Source organism: Tursiops truncatus, chromosome 2 (assembly GCF_011762595.2).
Source record: "Tursiops truncatus isolate mTurTru1 chromosome 2, mTurTru1.mat.Y, whole genome shotgun sequence".
Classification (NCBI taxonomy): domain Eukaryota; kingdom Metazoa; phylum Chordata; class Mammalia; order Artiodactyla; family Delphinidae; genus Tursiops; species Tursiops truncatus.
The window spans coordinates 45,880,410-45,900,685 of record NC_047035.1 but is presented as its reverse complement, the minus strand read 5'-3'; the positions used below and the strand labels follow the sequence as shown (position 1 = coordinate 45,900,685).

Below are 20,276 nucleotides of genomic sequence, written 5' to 3'. Positions count from 1 at the left end.
AAGGCAGGTGTTTTGTACTGATTCAAATGAATTTTTTAAAAATTATTTTTAAAAAAATTATTTTAAATTATTTTTAACAAAATGTATTTCCTCACCAAAAAGAAAGCATAAATACTGCTGAATCTGGGTTAGAAAATGTATTTTAAATGGAAAGATTATAGAAACAGATAATCATTAACCATGAAATACGAGGCCTTAAAGTAGTGACGGTAAGAAAACTACTGTTGTTATTAACAACTGACATTCAATGAACACTCACTAAGGGCCAGGCACTGTTCTAAGTACTCCTACAACACTTCATCTTCACAGTAGTTCTGTGAGATGGGTACTAGCTTCATCCTGGTTTTAGAAATGAGGAAACAGAGGCACAGAGAGTCTAAATGTCATGGCCAGGGCTACACAGTGAGCTACACAGTGAGCACAGGATACTGCAGCAGGCTCCAGCACTGGACCATTATGAAATGCTGCCTTTCCAGAGGAGCAAGTGGTTTGCTATCTTTACCATGAACACTGAGAGCAAACGGAAGTGTGAGATTTAAATAAATATAAGAATGAATTTCTTTTTTTTTTTTTTTTCGGTACACGGGCCTCTCACTGTTGTGGCCTCTCCCGGTGCGGAGCACAGGGTCATGGGCCTAGCTGCTCCGCGGCATGTGGGATCTTCCCAGACCGGGGCATGAACCCGTGTCCCCTGCATCAGCAGGCGGACTCTCAACCACTGTGCCACCAGGGAAGCCCAAGAATAAATTTCTTGATAGCAAGGATAATTAAGTCTCATTAAACACAGCAGCAGGCTACTAAAGATGGTTGTACAGTTTTCTTCCCTGGGCTTTCACGGACCTCTCTAACAATAGAAAGGAAATTAACCATCCTCTACGTGTGACTAAATGTAAGGAAAGCTGGTATGAGAAGCGCAGTAGGCCATAATGAGAAATGTAACTTCCAATCTTTGAAAAACATTCTTATTCAAGTTGATTCTTCCAGAATAAAGCCAGGAAAAAATGAAAAACATTCTGATCAATTTATCACAGTATATACAAGTACATATATTTTTCAGCATTATCTTCTCAGTGTTTCAAACGTCAGCTGTATGAGATTCCCCTCAGTAATTCAATTACTCCCCTAGAATAAGCCAGTCCTTAAGGAATAAGTTTATTCTTTCAATCTATTTATCAACTCAACTTCCACTGTTCCTGTATTTCAAGAGAAAATATAAGAACTTTTTTGCTACTAACTAGCTGTGTGATCCCAAGTTACTTAATCTTTTTGGGCCTCAGTTTTCTCACCTGTAAAAATTGGGGAAAAGGACCAGGAGTAAAGGCAGAGCACAGGAACTAGACCAAAAGAAACTGGTGGTTCTCATTTTTTTATCCCTGTAGGGCTGCTGAGCTATTGCAAAATGACCATGCACTCACAAGGGCACCATGAACTGTCTGCAGAATGAATAAAAAAGTTTCCACTTTATGTACTAGAATTTTCACATGCATGTACATGATGTAACTTATAATACAAATTTAGGTTCAAATATAATCTTTAGGTCTATAGAAACTTCCTGCTCTTATGGATTTTCTCTATCAACTGATACTCACTGTACAAGCTGCTATCATCTGTAGTTCATGAAATGCTTTGACATATAAAAGGACTCTTATGCTTAAAAATGTCAGGAGCCACTGGCCTAGACAATTTCTAAAATCCTTCCAAGTCTAAAAACTGTAATTTAGAGTCCATTATTTTTTTTATCCCATGTTGAAAATTTTTTTAATTAATTAATTTATTTTTGGCTGCGTTGGGTCTTCGTTACTGCATGCAGGCTTTCTCTAGTTGTGGTGAGCAGGGGCTACTCTTTGTTGTGGTGCACGGCCTTCCCATTGCGGTGGCTTCTCCTGCTGCAGAGCACGGGCTCTAGGCGTGCAGGCTTCAGTAGTTGTGGCTCACGGGCTTCAGAGCGGAGGCTCAGTAGCTGTGGCACATGGGCTTAGTTGCTCCGTGGCATGTGGGATCTTCCCGGGCCATGGCTTGAACCCATGTCCCCTGCACTGGCAGGCGGATTCTTAACCACTGAGCCACCAGGGAAGCCCTCCCATGTTGAATTTAAGTTAAATGTTACCAGCTGTAATTATCATGTCTTTTAATGAGAGTTAAAACTTCACAGATCTTAACTATAAAGCAAGTAAGAAAAAAAAGCCAGCTGTACAAATTATTAGGGGGTGTAAAAATTGAACTTGATAAAATAGTTTTAATATTAAATGAAAAACCAAAATTATTCATTGCAAATGAATAACTTCATGTACTTAAGATAATAATATTAACAAACAAAATGAATCATCTTACTTGAATAAACATTAGATGGAACAGTAAAAATCCTTCTAGGTTAAAAACTAAACCTCTGATTAAGATAAAATATGAATTCTTTCATTCAAGTTACTAAAAACTTGATTCCTGGAAACAGACATGTAAAAATATCCCTGAGAACAACCTACACTCTGAGAACTGTTAAAAACAGTTAACTAGGGACTTCCTCGGTGGTGCAGTGGTTAAGAATCTGCCTGCCAATACAGGGGACACGGGTTTGAGCCCTGGTCCTGGAAGATCCCACATGCTGCAGAGCAACTAAGCCCGTGCACCACAACTGCTGAGCCTGTGCTCTAGAGCCCGCGAGCCACAACTACTGAAGCCCGAGTGCCTAGAGCCTGTGTTCTGCAACAAGAGAAGCCACCACAATGAGAAGCCTGTGAAGTGCAATGAAGAGTATCCCCCGCTTGCCTCAACTAGAGAAAAGCCCGTGTGCAGCAACAGAGACCCAACGCAGCCAAAACTTAATTAGAATTTTTTAAAAGTTTAATAAATTCCTTCTGATACTAAATATGTCAATAATGGACTATCTGGAGACTCTGAAAACACACGACATACAGAAATAATAACGAGCAATTCCTCTATGATTTTCTACTAAGCTCAATTTCATATTCTTTAAGAAGACTATGTCTTCTCAAACATCCACACTGCCAACCAATGCCTTCAAAAATACCCTCTATCTTGCTTCAAAATCTGCCACCAAAACAGAAGGCATCAGACAAGAATTCCTGTCACCTTTCATCCACTAAATCTATCTGCATTTGCACCTATCTTCTTCCCTCTCATTACACCTGATAAAATATCTTTTAAAAAATCATATAGGGCTTCCCTGGTGGCGCAATGGTTGAGAGTCCACCTGCCGATGCAGGGGACAGAGGTTCGTGCCCTGGTCCGGCAAGATCCCACATGCCGCGGAGCGGCTGGGCCTGTGAGCCATGGCCGCTGAGCCTGCGCGTCCGGAGCCTGTGCTCTGCAACGGGAAAAGCCACAACAGTGAGAGGCCCGCGTACTGCAAAAAAAAAAAAAATCATGTATATATACCACATCTTCTTTATCCATTCAGCAGTTGATGGACACTTAGGTTGCTTCCGTAACTTGACAACTGTAAATAACGCTGCTACGAACACGGGGATGCATGAATCTTGTCCACTTAGTGTTTTTGGTTTTCTTCAGATATATACCCAGCAGTGGAATTTCTGCGTCATTTCTGGGTTTATTTTTAGCTTTTTAAGAAACTTCCATACTGTTCTCCACAGTGGCTGTACCAATTTACATTCCCAACAACAGTATATGTGGGTTCCCTTTTCTCCACACCCTTGCCAACATTTATTATATGTGTTCTTTTCCATGGATTATACTTCAAATAGCAGGTACTAGTTTTTCAGAAGGATAAATCCTAAAGACAGATTCACTGGATCAAAGGGCATATGCATTTCTAATTCTGATAGTTCTTGACAAATTGCCTTCCACAGGGATTGTGACCAACTTACACTCCCATCAGCAATACATAAACGTGGTTATTTCCCCACAGCCTCACCAGCTAAGAGTGTTGTCAAATTTTCAGATTTTTCTAATTTAATAGGTAAAAAGAGAAATCTCTTTTTAGTTCTCATTTGTGTTTAATCTTACTGCAAGTGACATCAATCATCTTTTCATATATTTGAAAGCCATTTTAATTTCACTTTCTGATTATTGCTTCTTGAAATAGTCTCCACTTATAGTTTCTATGACATGACCCTCTTCAGGAGATTTTTCTCTTAATTGCTTAGTTAATCTTCCTTTTTCTCATTCAAAAGCTTCTACTCCAATAACTGACCTCTAAATGCTGGAATTTCTTTGGGGTTGGACTCATACCTTTTGTCTCTTTCTTCTCATTTATTACTATAACTTTATATACCTTCTATAATCTGATGATTCCCAAATGTATATAACCAGCCAAAATTTCTGAGTTTGAATCATATATTCCAATACCTCCCTTTTTTTTCTTTTTAAACTTAAGCATTTTCTCTTTCTTTTCTTTTTTTAAATTAATTAATTTATTTTTGGTCATTTTGGGTCTTCGTTGCTGCGAGCGGGCTTTTCTCTGGTTGCAGTGAGCGGGGGCTACTCTTTGTTGTGGTGCGCAGGCTTCTCATTGCGGAGGCTTCTCTTGTTGCGGAGCACGGGCTCTAGGTGCGTGGGCTTCAGTAGTTGTGGCATGCAGGCTCAATAGTTGTAGCTGGCGGGCTCTAGAGAGCAGGCTCAGTAGTTGTGGCGCACGGCCTTAGTTGCTCTGTGGCACGTGGGATCTTCCCAGACTAGGGCCCAAACCCATGTCTCCTGCATTGGCAGGCGGATTCTTAACCACTGCTTCACCAGGGAAGCCCCCAATACCTTCTTGATATCTTCCTTTGGATATTGTGCAGGCTTAACACACCCAAGAGAGTATTCATTTTTATCTTCCTTATTTCTATAAATGGTACAACTCTTTATCTAGTAGCTTTAACTAGAAATGTAGGTGTCATTGATTCTTCTCTCATTCCCAACCCCCAAACTACCAGCAAATCCTGTTTCTATCTTGAATCTGCTTCTCTTCATTTCCACTTCCCCACACTAGTTCCAGCCTACTCCGAATGATAGAGTAAGTCCTAATCCTTGTGACAACTAAAAACAATACCCCACATTTCTAAACATCCCCAGAAGAGTGGAAAAACCCCTGGTTGAAAAATTGGTCTCTCTGCTTCCAGTCCTACCCTTGCCAATCCATTTACCACATACATTTTTCTTTTTATAGTGTAAATCAGATTATATCATTCCCCTGGATAAAACACTTGAATGACTTCTTGTTATACTTCAAAGAAAATCCAAACTTCTCTATCATGGCCTATAATGCAGCCTATGTCTAACTTACTGATACCAACTTGGATTTATATTCCCTGCTACCTCTTGCTTCTTTGTACTCCAGCCATGTTTACATCCTTTTAATTCCTCAAACACACCAAGTTCTTTCTGAACTCACAGCCTTTGTACATGCTGTTTACTCTTCATGGATTGCTTTCCAATCCATTCTTCCATAACAGACCCCCTTGGCCACCAGGTTTCATTCTAAATACTACCTCCATTAAGAGTCTTCTATGACTGGGACTTCCCTGGTGGCGCAGTGGTTAAGAATCCACCTGCCAATTCAGGGAACACGGGTTCGAGCCCTGGTCCAGGAAGATCTCACATGCTGCGGAGCAACTAAGCCCGTGCACTATAACTACTAAGCCTGCGCTCTACAGCCCGCAAGCCACAACTACTGAGCCATGTGCCACAGCTACTGAGCCCGCAAGCCTAGAGCCTGTGCACCACAACGAAGTGTAGCCCCCACTTACTACAACTAGAGAAAGCTCGTACGCAGCAACGAAGACCCAATGCAGCCAAAAATAAATAAATAAATACATAAATTTATTAAAAAAAAAAGAGTCTTCTATGACCATACTATCTAGAAAATGCTCTTCTGTTATTCTTTATCATGGGTCTGCTCAGATTAATGGGTAGTATTTATTCTAATAGTAATTAATATTTCGTTGTTTCTGTTATCTGTCTCCCCAGTCAGACTATAAGCTCCATGAAAGCAGAGACTTCTTTGTTCACCAAGTATCTGTCCAATGTCACTGACAGTCTTTTAGACCAAGAAGATATCTGGTGTCAAAAAAGAGGTAAATACTCAACACAATACTGAATAGAGACTATATGTACTGAGAATTCTACACTTGCAGTCAACTACTAAATTTCTACTAGCCCACTCCCCTATAACAATAATTAAGCTAAAAATCTCAAAAAGCAACTAAATTATATATTCAATTCTAAATCAAAGTTTAAAATAAAAGGCTATAATAAAAGATGAAATGTGATGTTTACCCCAAACTCCCCTCCCTATCTGGCTGAAATAATGCTAGTCACACTAATAAAATTGTTTTCTTTTCTTTTTTTTTAGGCCATGCAGCTCGGCTTGCAGGATCTTAGTTCTCCGACCAGGGATTAAAACCATGCCCCCTGCAGTGGAAGCGCAGAGTCCTAACCACTGGACCTCCAGGGAATTCCCTTAGTTTCTATTTTGCTCAATAGGTTCCAAGTCAAGCAACTGGTTGAAAACTTCAAAGTGAATGTAAACAAATTCCTAATTTAGTGAATATGGAAAGCAAGTAAATGAGCTAAGGTTAAAGATTTTAAAAATACCTTTAAAGATAAGCATAATAAAGAATTTCAAAGTACTTTTTAAAAAGAGTCAACTAAGCATTTTCTAATAGCCCACCTCAGTTGCTGGGGATTTTCATGGATACCAACCACCCAGTAGTGATCAGATTTTCCTTTGCAGTGTTCTCTTGTGTTACATACAGGAGTCCATGTATGACCAAGTCCTCTGTTAAGCATTCGAACAATGCCTTCTGAATCCACGTAAAATGGGGTACCTATATACCAACAGAAAAACAAATCACTTGGAAACATAGCTACATATCTGTTAAATAACCTTTTTCAAATACACACACCAATCAATCAACTTTCAATTCAAAAGCAAAACAAAAAACAAACCAAAAAACCCAAACAAAAAAAATCCTCCCAAAACCCAAAAGGCAAATAATCCAAGATTACTTCCCATAAAATTTCACTAACCACATAGAGTAAGACCTAACTGAATCAAAGGAAAAAAAAATTGCATGTGATGTGACTAAAATTTATCCAAAAAAAAGAGGAAAAAAAACCCTGATCAATTCAGAGAAAACTATGCCACCTGCTGGAATACAGCAGTTTTTCAAAGCCAATTTCAGTAAAGAAGTTAAAATTGAGTCTGAAGTTTCCTTGGTCAAGACAGACTTGGAAAAATGAGGAGAACCTAATGCAAGGTGATGATGTAGAGAAATCTGTCTTTAGTACTCTTCTTCCTCCCCCCTCTCTCGGCCTTGTCACTGTTCTGTTCCCCAACAGTTCCCCACTGTTCTGCTCCTAGACTTACCTAGGAAACAAGTAAGCATCCCTGTTCCCCACCTACTCTGCTCCCATTTCAGGAAGTACATGGCAAATTCCCTAATTATCCTTTTTTTATCTGCGACTTCACACCCCTCTTACTCTGCAAACAGCAGTTTCCTCAGGGTCTAGATCTGATTGGTAACTGGGAGAAAAAAATAAAGCGATATGAATGGAAGTTATTAATGGTCACATTATTAAAGCATAAGTGACTAATTAATATCCCAATAGAAAACACATCCAGAAATGGTTGGGTTTTTTTAAAGACAAACTGGAGTTTCCAATGATGTAATTAAAGGGCATGAATCTCCAATAATAGAAATATTTAAGCCAGAAGACAGGGTTAACAAGTGCCTTAAAATAAGGTACTCCTCAGTGTCCTTCAAATCATCTGTCATAACCCACTGTTAAGTGAGTCTACAACAGCACACTGTTCAACAGAAATATCCTGTGGGCCACAAATGTCATTTTTAATTTCCTCCTGCCACATGACAAAAGGGGAAAAAAAAGTGAAGTTAATAATATATTTTATTAAATCCAATATATCCAAAATATTATCATTTTAACATGTAATCAATATAAAAGAATTATTGAAAATTTTTACATTTTTTAAATTTCATACTAAACCTTCAAAACTTGGAGAGTATTTTATAGTTATAGCACATCTCAACTCAAATTAGCCACTTTTCAAGTGCTCTATATATAGCCACATGTGGTTAGTGGTTACTATAGTGGAAATCAGTAGAAAATTCCTGATTTTCACGTAGAATCTGCTAAAAAAGCCAAAACTTGAACACTGGATTTGTATCTCCTTTTTGCTAGCTAATAAACTTTCAGAAAAATTTATTTCCCTCTTTGTAAGTTTTCTAATCAGAATTCTGATGAAGAGATCTTGTACATAAAACAGTGGCTACCTCGCCTGGAAATTCCAGTTTCCAGCTCTGCCAATATATTAAAATAAATAAATTTAAACATAAAATAGACAATTTATCTTTAAGCAAATTAATTAGGAATAAATAATGAAGCAATTTTCTTCTTGAGAAATGACTTTAATATAAATGAATTTATCTTGCCTTCAGCTGAAAAGCCAAGCCATACAAGGTAGGATTTCCTTGTAAGAGGAAGAGGATCACCATGTAAAATTTGTTTTTTCTTTTTGCCCAGCTCCAGCAGTTGAACTCCAAGGCACTGATCCCCATCAAATCCTGTACCTAGTGAGAAAATGTAAATATAAATCAGGTATCAAAGGTTTTTTAGCTATGATGTAGTTTAAATTATTTTCTCTGAATTGAATTTTATTTTGTGATAAATTCCTAAATTAGCAGTACTTTTTATAGATAATCCACTTACCTGAGGCACCATTCAGGGATTAGAAGCAGAATAGTATGTTACGTGGACTATTTATATAAAGTGTTTATAAGTGGTAATTCATTCACTCAAGAAGTATTTAAAGAGAGCTTACTTTGTACCAGGTACTGAGGCTACAATGGTAAACAAGACAAAGTCAGCGTTCTCATGAAACTCATATTCAGGTAGGAGAGGAAAAACTAATATAAAAAGAAAGAAAATACTAAGTGTCATGATCAAAGATGAAAATACTAATGTGATACAGAGTTTCAGGCTGAGTGGCTACTTTAGATTGGACAGACAAAAGTGGCCTTTTGAGAAAGTGAAATTTAAACCGAGATATGATTTGCAAGTTGGAGTCAGCCATCCAAACGATAGGGGGAGGGGCACTACAGTAGACAGGGAAAAGCTAATGAAAAGGGCCTAAGTTGGGAACAAGCTTGGTGAGTTTGAAGAACACAAAGAAGCCAGTAGGGCCAGAACCAGTAACAAGAAAAAAAGTGGTAAGAGATGAGGTTGAAGAGGCAGGCAAAGGTCAGATCATGTAGGACCTTGCCACCTGGGATAACAAGTTTGATTTTTATTCTAAAGCAATAGGAAGACATCAGAGGATTCTGAGCAGAAGAGGGAAGTGATTGGATTTGTTTTTAAGAAATCACCTAGGTTGCTATGTGGAGAATGGATTGTGGCAGGCAAGAATTGAAGCTGAAAAGCTAGTTAGGAGGTTATTCCAACAGTCCAAGAGATGATGTCTGGGTTGCACTGGGGTTTTAGGGGAGATAAAAAGGGACAGATGTGCAATGCGTTGTGTGAACTGACATGATAATGACTTTGCTGACAAAGTCAGAAATGTGGGGATGTGAGGGAAAGAAAGGATAACTCTTAACATTTCTGGCTTGAGTAGCTAGATTGATAGTATGCCGTTTACTGAAATGGAAAAACTAAGAAGCAAGTTTGGAGGGAAAAAGAAAGCCCAGAGGCTTTATTGTGACCAAGTTAAGTATGAGATAAATATCAAAACTCTACATAGAGATTTCAAGTCGGCAATTGGATATGTAAGTCTGGAGACACAAGGAGGGGGTAGGGCTGGTGATATTAATTTAGAAGTCATGAACATATAGATGTATTAAAGCCACGGGTGTTAATGAGATATCCCAAAGTAGTTTCTCAAACTGCATTTTTTGACCTGTGAGCCATGAAATCAATCCAGAGTTACAACCAGAATTTAAAGAAAAATGAAATCAAAGAGTAAATATTGTCCATGAGACTTTCATTCTAGTTATATCTGCAGGTATGTATAGAATAGCAACATAGAATATATTTCTCACTAGGGCTAAGCAGTCGAAAGACTAATAGCTCCTGACCTAGTGAAAGGAAGAGAAGGGGGCTGTGACTGCGCCCTGGAGTACTCCAGCTAAGCGGGGGGCATAGGAATAGGAGCCAGCAAAGGAGCTGAAAGAGTTATCAGCTCCTAAGGAAAAAAAAATGGGCGAGTGACATCACAGAAGCCAAGAGAAGAAAGTATTTCTGGTGGAATTATTTAAATAAATAAGCATAAAAAGATCGTCGCTAACCTTAATAAAACCAGCCTTAGCACAGCGATGGGGACTGAGGACAGAATATGAAGTGAGGAAAAGGAGGCAACAACTTTTTAAGTCACATTCAAAGTTGCTTTGGTCCTTCACACGAGGAGTTAGTTTATTTTTTGAGGCATTTAAACTCTGATAATTCTTATAAGATATAGACATGGAAGCAATTAACCAAACTCTACCTTAGAATTCTTTCTATAGTACAGTTTTTCTATAAATAAAATGTTTTCATTTTCATTGCTATTAGTGAATACAACAAAATTCTGTACAAAGATTATACTGATTCAAACACTAAAATAAATGCAAAAGGAGATACAATCCAAAACAGAGAAAAAAAAGCTTAAGTAATTTCCATTTTACTTCAGGTCATGGTAAAACTATAAAATAGTAGAAAAAATCTACCTCTGTGATAAACAATGACAAGCTGTTCTCCATGTCCTGCCACTGACACAACAGGCCCAGGGAGACTGAAGACCTCTTTCTGAACACCTCCAATGGTAAACAAGCGAAGGAGCAAGGCGCTAGTGGCAGCAGCAGCCCATCCCTGACCAAGACATATGGCTTCAATATTTTCATTCTGAGGCATGTCTACTATCCACTCTTTGCTTGAATCCCATGAACTAAAGTGCAGGCAATGAAGCTTGCTAAAAATTAAAACAAGACAGAAACAAACTTTCACATTTGATATTTTATATATATATATAACTAATCATTACACCCAGTAACAATCAAATAGTTTATTTTTCTATTACACACAAATAATACAAAAATGGCTTTAAGAAAGTAATTATGAAATATCCTTAAAATGAACTACGTTAAAACCATTAATAGTCATGTTACTGAAGAATATTTAAAGATACAGGAAAATGCTCACAATATAATGTTAAATGAAAAAAAGCAGGATAAAATCAGCAGAGTGTGATCCTAGGCTGCAAATACACACAAAAATCACAACCAAATTTTTAAAAAGGAAGGAAGCATCAGAATGTTAGGCAAGAGTCCTCTCTTTGCAGAAAAGAAAATTCAATATGGGAGAACAAAGAGAAAAAGAAAAAAAAATCATAATCCCACCAGCAAGATTACCAACCACTGCTAACAATCTGATTTGTGTTTCCAGTCTTTTTTCTTTGCATATTTACATACATGCAAGTTATTATGAAACTTAAGCTTCAAAATGTAGATACCATAGTATTTAGAATCAGAGGCAGTACTGACTTCCTAAACAGTAATTTAAAATTCAGATTTAAAATAAAGAGAGATGAGGGACTTCCTTGGTGGTCCAGTGGGTAAGACTCCGCGCTCCCAAAGCAGGGGGCTTGGGTTCTACCCCTGGTTAGGTAACTAGATCCGGCATGCATGCCACAACTAAGAAGTCCGTGTGCTGCAACTAAAAGATCCCGCATGCTGCAACGAAGACCCATGCAGCCAAAATAAATAAATAAATAAAAATAAAATAAAGGGGGATGGGAATTCCCTAGCGGTCCAGTGGTTAAGATTCCGCGTTTTCACTACTGAGGATGCGGGTCAATCCCTGGTCAGGGAACTAAGATCCCCCAAGCCACGCAGCTCAGCCGGAAAAAAAAGGGGTGGGGGGGTGGACCTAGACATTATCATGTTAATTGAAGTAAATCAGAAAGAGAAAGACAAATATCATATGATATCACTTATATGTGGAATCTAAAATACAACACAAATGAACATATCCAAGAAAAAGAAACAGACTCACAGACATAGAGAACGGACTTGTGGTTGCCAAGCGGGAGGGTGGGTGGGGGAGGGAAGGATTGGGAGTTTGGGATTAACAGATGCAAACTAGAATATACAGGATGGATAAACAACAAGGTCCTACTGTATAGCAGAGGAACCTATATTCAATATCCAGTGATAAACCATAATGGAAAAGAATATGAAAAAGAATATATATAACTGAATTATTTAGCTGTACAGCAGTAATTAACATAATATTGTAAATCAACTACACTTCAATAAAATATTTAAAAAATAAAATAAAATAAATAAGAGGATAACATTGTATATGACTCTGAAATAATATATCTAGGAAAACAAAGAGAAGAACAATGATCAATCAGGAAACCATAACAATCTTAACAATCTGAAATCAAAACTGCACATGGAGCCAAGGGGGAAGAGGGATGTGAGGGGATGGATTGGGAGTCTGGGGTTAGTAGATGCAAACTATTATACACAGAATTGGATAAACACTGAGGTCCAACTGTATAGCGCAGGAAACTATATTCAATATCCTGTGATAAACCATAATGGAAAAGAATATAAAGAAGAATGTATACTTATGTATAGCTAAATCACTTTGCTATACAGCAGAAACTAACATAACATTGTAAAACAACTATACTTCAATTTAAAAAAATTGCCATGGAAATAAATGTTCTAATTATGTAAGATATTCTGAGTTAGAGACACTGAGTCAACAGCAATTATTTTAGTAAACTGATTTAATTCAATAATAAAGTATGGAGTTGATTTTACAATGTGTAAATTAGGAAACCAATTAAAATATTAAAATGACCCAATTTGGTGTTTCTCAGGCTTTAATGCATAATCTATCACCTGAGGATCTTGTTAAAATGCAGATTCTGACTCAGAAGGTCTGGGTTTGGGTCTGTGATGCTGTGTTTTCAACATGCTCCCACGTGACCCACGCCCCTAGTTTGTGGACCATAATTTGAGCAGCGAGGAACTAATATATCCAGGCAGAAGGATTTTAATTTCAAATCACCTGGGAGTTAGTAAAATCTATGATCAAGTGTATAAGCACTATGATCAGCTGAAAAAATTAACAGGGCAAACTGGCTGAAATAACAAAGCTGAATAAAATATTTTTTCTTCTTTAAAAAAAAAATACAGATTCTGCATCCACTGCTTTTCCATCATAATTTTCTTGTCTCTATATCTACCTACCTACCTAGCAACCAACCAATATATCTAAGTTAAAGGTTTTCAAATTAAAAAGTCAAAATGACAAATAGTACTAATAACATTTTTAGTGTGTTTTTCCTTTTTTTTTTTAAAGAGAAGTTTCAAATCTAATCTATAGTGACAAAACCCACATCAGTAGTTGTCCAAGGCTGGGATTAGATTAACTGTTAATTGTTAACAGTAGTTATATCTGAGAGTAGAATTCTGGGGGGAATTTTCATTTTCTAAAAATTCTGTACTACTTAAGCTTGCTTGTTTACAATTAATCCGTTTATTACTCTTATGTAAGAAGGGGACAAATAAGCAAAAACAGACATATGTTCTGAGGTATTATGGGTGTGCTGCTATTTGTACTAAACTCTTCCTTCTGAAATTCCATACTATAAAAGACATAATTTTGTTTTTTGTCTTACAAACTTTCTGTACTGAATTTCAACATTTTAGTACAACAGTTCAACAGTAACAAATTCTTCCTAATAATCTTGAATTTACCTTGCTAGTTCATCAGTGCTTTCACATGCCAACAAAACAGCTTCATGGGAAAGATCCGCTACTGTATAATTCAAAGTGTTTGCTAAGTGTGTTGCATGGTGTATGGAGGTATCATGGAACTCCACATCTATGGCATTGTCTTGCTCATCATTATAGCAGCGAATAATTCCAATAGAGTTCCACACCTACAAACATGTAAGGTTAAATACAAGTCTGAGAAAGAGTAAAGTTCTTAGAATCAACAGACTAAAATAGTACAAATTAACAAATAATGTAGTCTGTATCAGGGATTAAGTTATGGGAGCAACCACAGCTTACTTACCTCTAAATAGTTTCAGGTAACAGTAGTAACATCGGAGCAACAATTACTAATTATTCTCTTCCTCATGAGAAGAAGGTACATATATACTTATTTATTAGCAAATGGAATATTTTACCTAATATTTTAAAAAATTATATTACTGTCATAAAAAAATACTTTACAATTCACCTTTGGACAACTGAACCATTAAATTCATCAAACAAAACATTTCAAAAATGTATTTACTTACAAATATGACTGCATATTTCTTTTGGTCCAACTAACTGGTTTATAGTTATGGCATAAATATATACATTTTAAGGCAGCATAGGACTTCCCTCGTGGCTCAGTGGTTAAGAATCCGCCTGCCAATGCAGGGGACACGGGTTCAATCCCTGGTCTGGGAAGATCCCACGTGCCATGGAGCAACTAAGCCCGTGTGCCACAACTACTGAGCCTGCATTCTAGAGCCCGCAAGCCACAACTACTGAGCCCACGTGCCACAACTACTGAAGCCCATGAGCCCTAAAGCCTGTGCACTGCAACTACTGAAGCCCACATGCTCTAGGGCTCATGTGCTGCAACTACTGAGCCCGCATGCCTAGAGCCTGTGCTCTGCAACAAGAGAAGCCACCGCAGTGAGAAGCCCGTGCATTGCAACAAAAGAGTAGCCCCCGCTCGCTGCATCTAGAGAAAGCCTCCTCGCAGCAGCGAAGATCCAACACAGCCAAACTAAATAAAATAATTAAACACACACACACACACACACACACACACACACAAAACAGGAATTTAAAAAAAAAAGGCAGCATAAATTGATACCATTTGGAAAACTTGTCTTCCACTCATGTACACTACAGGCTCACACTACGCAGGGTAGGTCCTAGTGTTTCCTTTCCCCTACCACAAATACAACTATAAAGTATTTGATAACATTAGAAAAATTAAGATCTATTACTTGATGATGATTACTGATGGCAATAAAAAGGTTGTTTTTTTTTAATAAAACATCACCTTTAATATTTATCTACAAATTTATGCCAGGATCATACAATTTAAGAAGGACAACTGTCAAAGTCCTCAGTGGAAAACCTCAAATAATCAACAAATAAAAATATTAAACTTTTTTAGCTCTCAAACTTAAAACAAAAAGTTAATATAGTCATTCATCCATAAATATATATTGAATGCCTATTGTGCCATACCTTGTTCTAAGTGCTATCAGTAAACAAAACAGAAAAATCTCTGTGCTTCTGGAGAATATATTCCATTGGCATGGGGAAAAGGGGCAGATAGCTTTTTTCTTCATAGCACTTATCACCTTCTAATAGTATACCATACCAGTGGTTGCTTTCTAAAAAACACCTTCTAACTAGTGTGCTGGAATCAGTACAATCTCCTATATAAAAACTAATATGAGAAGTAAAGTTTGGAAGTATAGCCAAGAGGTACTACAAGATATACAGTCACATTTATTATGTTCATTATATGTCATTTTGCAAAGCAGAATTTTATTTAACACAACATTCAATAATAAGGTTGAAATAAGATTAAAACTGTGAGTTAACCATAAAATAAATCAAGCACAAAATTATAATCAATCAAAGTGTTCCAGGTCAGTTAACCAAGGTTTTTAACAAATATTTTTACCACACAAAATTAACTACAGTGAGATAAAATGCTTAAAAGTGAGATAAAACTATTTTAAAGTTACATGTAGATGAAAGGCTTACCATGAATCTGTGAGTGAGATGCAAGGGTGTAGAACCTGACTGGAATGGCTTTTGCCGGGGCGTTGGCATAGGACCATCATAAAATGGCCTTTGGGATGTTACAACTGGTAGATTGTGAATGCTGCCTGCCTGATCCTCCTCCTCCTCTTCTTTGAGAAAACCAGAACCAGTTTTTATCATTGTAACGTCTAGAAAACAAAGGATTATAATTAGAGAATCATAAATACCTATTACCTTGAAAAAGAAAAGCATTACGAAATCTAATAACCTTGTCCATTCATATTTAGTAATACTAACATTTTAATACTATTTGCCTCTTTCACTGTGTTAACATCTGCAGTGATCATTCAAAAGCAATGGAGGGTATAACTGCTGGTACCTTAGCATGAATCAAAGCAGTGGCACCAATCTGTATTAGTAGTCAGTATATTGTTAACCAATTGCAGTAAAAATAGTAAAAATATTAATTTTATTAAATCTTGATCTTTGCATAGATTTTTAAAAAATGTTCTCTGTGTTAAAATGGGAAGTGTGCATAAAGAATTGTGATGGGGGATTTCCCTGGTGGTCCAGTGGTTAAGACTCTGTGCTTCCAATGCAGGGGTTGTAGGTTTGATCCCTGGTCAGGGAACTAGATCCCACATGCTGTGCAGCACGGTCAAAAAATTTTTTAAAAAAACATGCTGTGTAGTGTGGCCAAAAAATTAAAAAAAAAAAAAAAAAAAGAACTGTGATGGTTGTCTCAAAAAAAAAAGCAATTCTGCAGTTGAGTTGTAAGCTGAACTAGCTAATTTTTTCATGTAACACCATTTTTATTGGAAATACCAGATAAACTATGGTTTATCAAGTATGTGGCAAACATTTTCTTAAAAATGAAGTGAGCTGGTCATTTAAGAAAAATAACTGACAGAATTTGTGGTCAATGATAAAACTGGAGCTTTCAAGTGAAAATCAGAATAGTGAAAAACCTGTATCTGCCACCATGAGCTTGACTGCTTTGTAATATTTAAAAACTTCTGATGAGATTGGCAATGATACTAACAAATATTATTCTGGATAACGTGTCAATATTAGGAAGGTCTGCAAAGCTCAGGAAACAGTATTTTCCAAATTAACAATGCATATGTGAAAAAATCAAATATGGTAAAAGATCCATTCAAGTTAGACCAATGGATTTTAATGTAATAATAGAGTTGAAAAGTTCACCGAAAAGTTTTCAGATTCCACATTGCAAGTAATCTTTAAGAAATTATCATTTGTTGCGTTTTGGTGCAACATCGAAGAAGAATATCCGCAATTCTTTCAATAGGCTATTAAAATACTTCTCTTTTTTCAAACTACATATTGTGTGAGGCTAAATTTTTTTCACATACTTCAAACAAAAACAAATATATGGCAGTAGACTGAATCCTGAAGCACATGAAAGAATCCAGCTGTCTTCTATGCTAAGATCTGCAAAATGGTAAAATAATATCATTTTTCTAGAGTTGTTTTATTTTCATAAAAAATGTTATTTTCATATAATGAGTTTATTAATGTTACTTTAAAATGAATATTTTTAAAATTTCTCAGTTTTAATTTCTAACATAGTAAATAACAATAAATAGAACTCCACAAACAATTTTCTTTGGGGTCCTCAAAAAATTTTAGGAATGTAATGAGCTCCTGAAACCAAACATTTGAGGAGTGCTATCCTATAAACCCTATATGCTTTAAATGCAGCACAACTTACCACTGTACACTGGCATTTCACTTGGTAATGTTCAAATGTGTTAATTTTAGCATATAAGTTATAACAGTCACTTTATTTAAAGGTTTTTCATTACAATCCCAGTATCTTTAACAGATACCAAACTATTCAGGTTACTTATTGCTTTTTGTTTAAAAATTTTTAATATTTATTTATTTATTTAATTGGCTGCACCGGGTCTTAGTTGCCACGTGTGGGATCTTTAGTTGCAGCACACAGGATCTTTTAGTTGCGGCCAGCTTACCTATTTCTTGAGTTAGCTTGGTAGTTTGTGTCTTTCAAAGAATTTATCTATTTTATCTAAGTTGTTGAATTTATGGACACAAAGTTGTTCATAATATTCACCTATTAAACTTTTGTTATTAATAGCAGTGCTATCTTACAGAAATATAATGTGAGTTACATATGTAACTTAAAATTTTCTAGTAGCCATAAATAGTAAAAAGAAACAAGTATAATTAATTGTAATAATATACTGCATTTAAAATATAATTTCAACATGTACTCAATGTAAAAAACGACCAAGATATTTTACATTCTCTTTTTTGTACTGTCTTCAAAATCTGGTTGCATTTTATACTTAAAACACACCTCAATTTGAACTAGCCACATTTTAAGTGCTCAAAAGCCATAAGTGGCTAGTGGCTATCATATTGGATAGTGAAGGTCTATGGGATACATGGTGATGATACCCCTTTCATTTCTTATATTAGTCATTTGTGTCTTTCTTTCTTGATCAATCAGGATAGAGATTTATCAGTTTTATTGATCTTTTCAAAGAATAAGCTTTCGGTTTTACTGACTTTTCTATAGCTTTTGGTTGTCAATTTCATTGAATTCTGTTCTTTATCATTTCCTTCCTTTTGCTCGCTTGGGGTTTAATTTCCTCTTCTTCTAGTTTGCTAAAGCAGAAGCTTAGATCATTGTTTTGAAACCTTTTTCAACATACGTATTTAATGCTATAGCTACATTCTACCAATCTAGTACTGACTTTAAATAATAGTTTTAATAAAAAATTGAAAATACTGATCAGTAAGATGGATCATCACATTCACAAAGTCAATTCATACCAACTGAGTTTTCATCATCTTCTAGGATATGACTTCGCTGTCTAGGACGACCTGAAGCCAGCATGAGGTCATCATCATCTTCCTCATCATTTATAATCCGTTTTGAAAAAGAGCGGGTTTCTACTGCATTGTCATTTAGAAAATCACCAGCACTACTTGTATCTTCTCCATCAAAAAGATCATTATAATCCTTTTCTACTCTGCTAGATACCTTGAACAAATTAATACAAATTAGAAAGTATTAGTGAACTACTTAGATAAACACAAGTACTCAAAAGGCAATCTTTTAATATGCGCCTATAAACTCTACCAAGTAAGCAAGTGCCTTGGTAAAAATAATTAACAAATATGTTTATGAGGATTGTATTATATTTATATAAGACCTAGTCCTTACTTTAAATGCCTATAGTCTACGGATAAGGTGGAAGTATAAGACAGACATGTAAAGAAATACATGTGTATACCCAAATATAAAGCAAAATTTTATTCCTCACAATCATTCTCCAGAAAAGAAGTCACCTATGAGTACTTACAAAGTCTCTCATTATAAGATATTCTCTCACTTACTTTTATTTTGAACAAGATACTGCTTAGGTAAGATGTTTACTTTAAATGATCTCAGTTAAAGCTTGTCTTTGGGTTATTTTTTGATGCTTATAGAAGTAAACAAATAGAACCAAAAGAAAAACAAAAGTGGCAAATAAATCCAACATTAATCATTGATTCCTAGGAACATGAACATATCATTGCAAGTACTGAATGTCACTGTAAACAATTTTTGAGATCACTTTAAAAAGTGAATAATAAGCAGATACATTGTAAGGATCACAATTATTCCTACAGAATGAATAAAAACTGAACAATGTTAAGTCAATGGAAACTTATAGTTGGGTATAAAAGTCTAATGAGAACACCATTAATGGATTCAAAAGGGACTATATCACAAATCTTTTAGATGGAAGTGCATATAACTGTGTTCTGGAAAGTTGACATTTAAAGAAATGAGAGAACAGAAAAAATACTTCTAAATTCATATGTTTAAACAAATGATTTGAATAATTAAATTAATAACTATTGATAAATGCTATAAGAAGATATTTAACTATTTTATCCATAGTCCTAAAAGCTTATGTACTCAAGTTGGTCAAAACCTTTTTTCGGGAGGGGGCTTCCCTGGTGGCGCAGTGGTTGAGTCTGCCTGCTGATGCAGGGGACCCGGATTTGTGCCCCGGTCTGGGAAGATCCCACATGCCGCGGAGCGGCTGGGCCTGTGAGCCATGGCCGCTGAGCCTGCGCGAACTTTTTTCGACTTTCTTATCAAAAATGAGGGTTTTAACTTACGGTGAGAGGTGTTGTAACAGAAACATGTACTATGAGGAGTAAAAGCAAAAAGGAGAGAGTGGGCAATTCTGGATAGAAGGGTTAAGGTTTTATAAGAAAGAGGTGACCTTTAAACTAAAATCTTTTTAATTTATTTTTTTATTTTTATTTTTTTTGGCAGTACGCAGGCCTCTCACTGCTGTGGCCTCTCCCATTGCGGAGCACAGGCTCCGGACGCGCAGTTGATTTACAGTGTTGTATTAATTTCTGTTGATTCAGTTATATGTATATGTATTCTTTTTCATATCCTTTCCCATTATGGTTTATCACAGGTTACTGAATATAGTTCCCTGTGCTATACAACAGGACATTGTTGTT

General features: G+C 36.2%; 1 protein-coding gene across 3 annotated transcripts in view; it reads right to left on the bottom strand.

The window, feature by feature from the left end:
- The window catches only part of WDHD1 (WD repeat and HMG-box DNA binding protein 1), an 81,647-nt gene that overhangs the window by 41,075 nt on the left and 20,296 nt on the right, over positions 1-20,276 (bottom strand). For all 3 annotated transcript variants that reach the window (XM_073800437.1, XM_019923832.3, XM_073800438.1), the window contains 6 exons: positions 18,579-18,789; positions 15,759-15,946; positions 13,725-13,909; positions 10,677-10,918; positions 8,412-8,549; positions 6,629-6,785 (listed from right to left, as the gene is read on the bottom strand). In XM_073800437.1, coding sequence (XP_073656538.1) covers positions 6,629-6,785; positions 8,412-8,549; positions 10,677-10,918; positions 13,725-13,909; positions 15,759-15,946; positions 18,579-18,789 — 1,121 coding nt within the window. The remainder of the gene's footprint in view (positions 1-6,628; positions 6,786-8,411; positions 8,550-10,676; positions 10,919-13,724; positions 13,910-15,758; positions 15,947-18,578; positions 18,790-20,276) is intronic.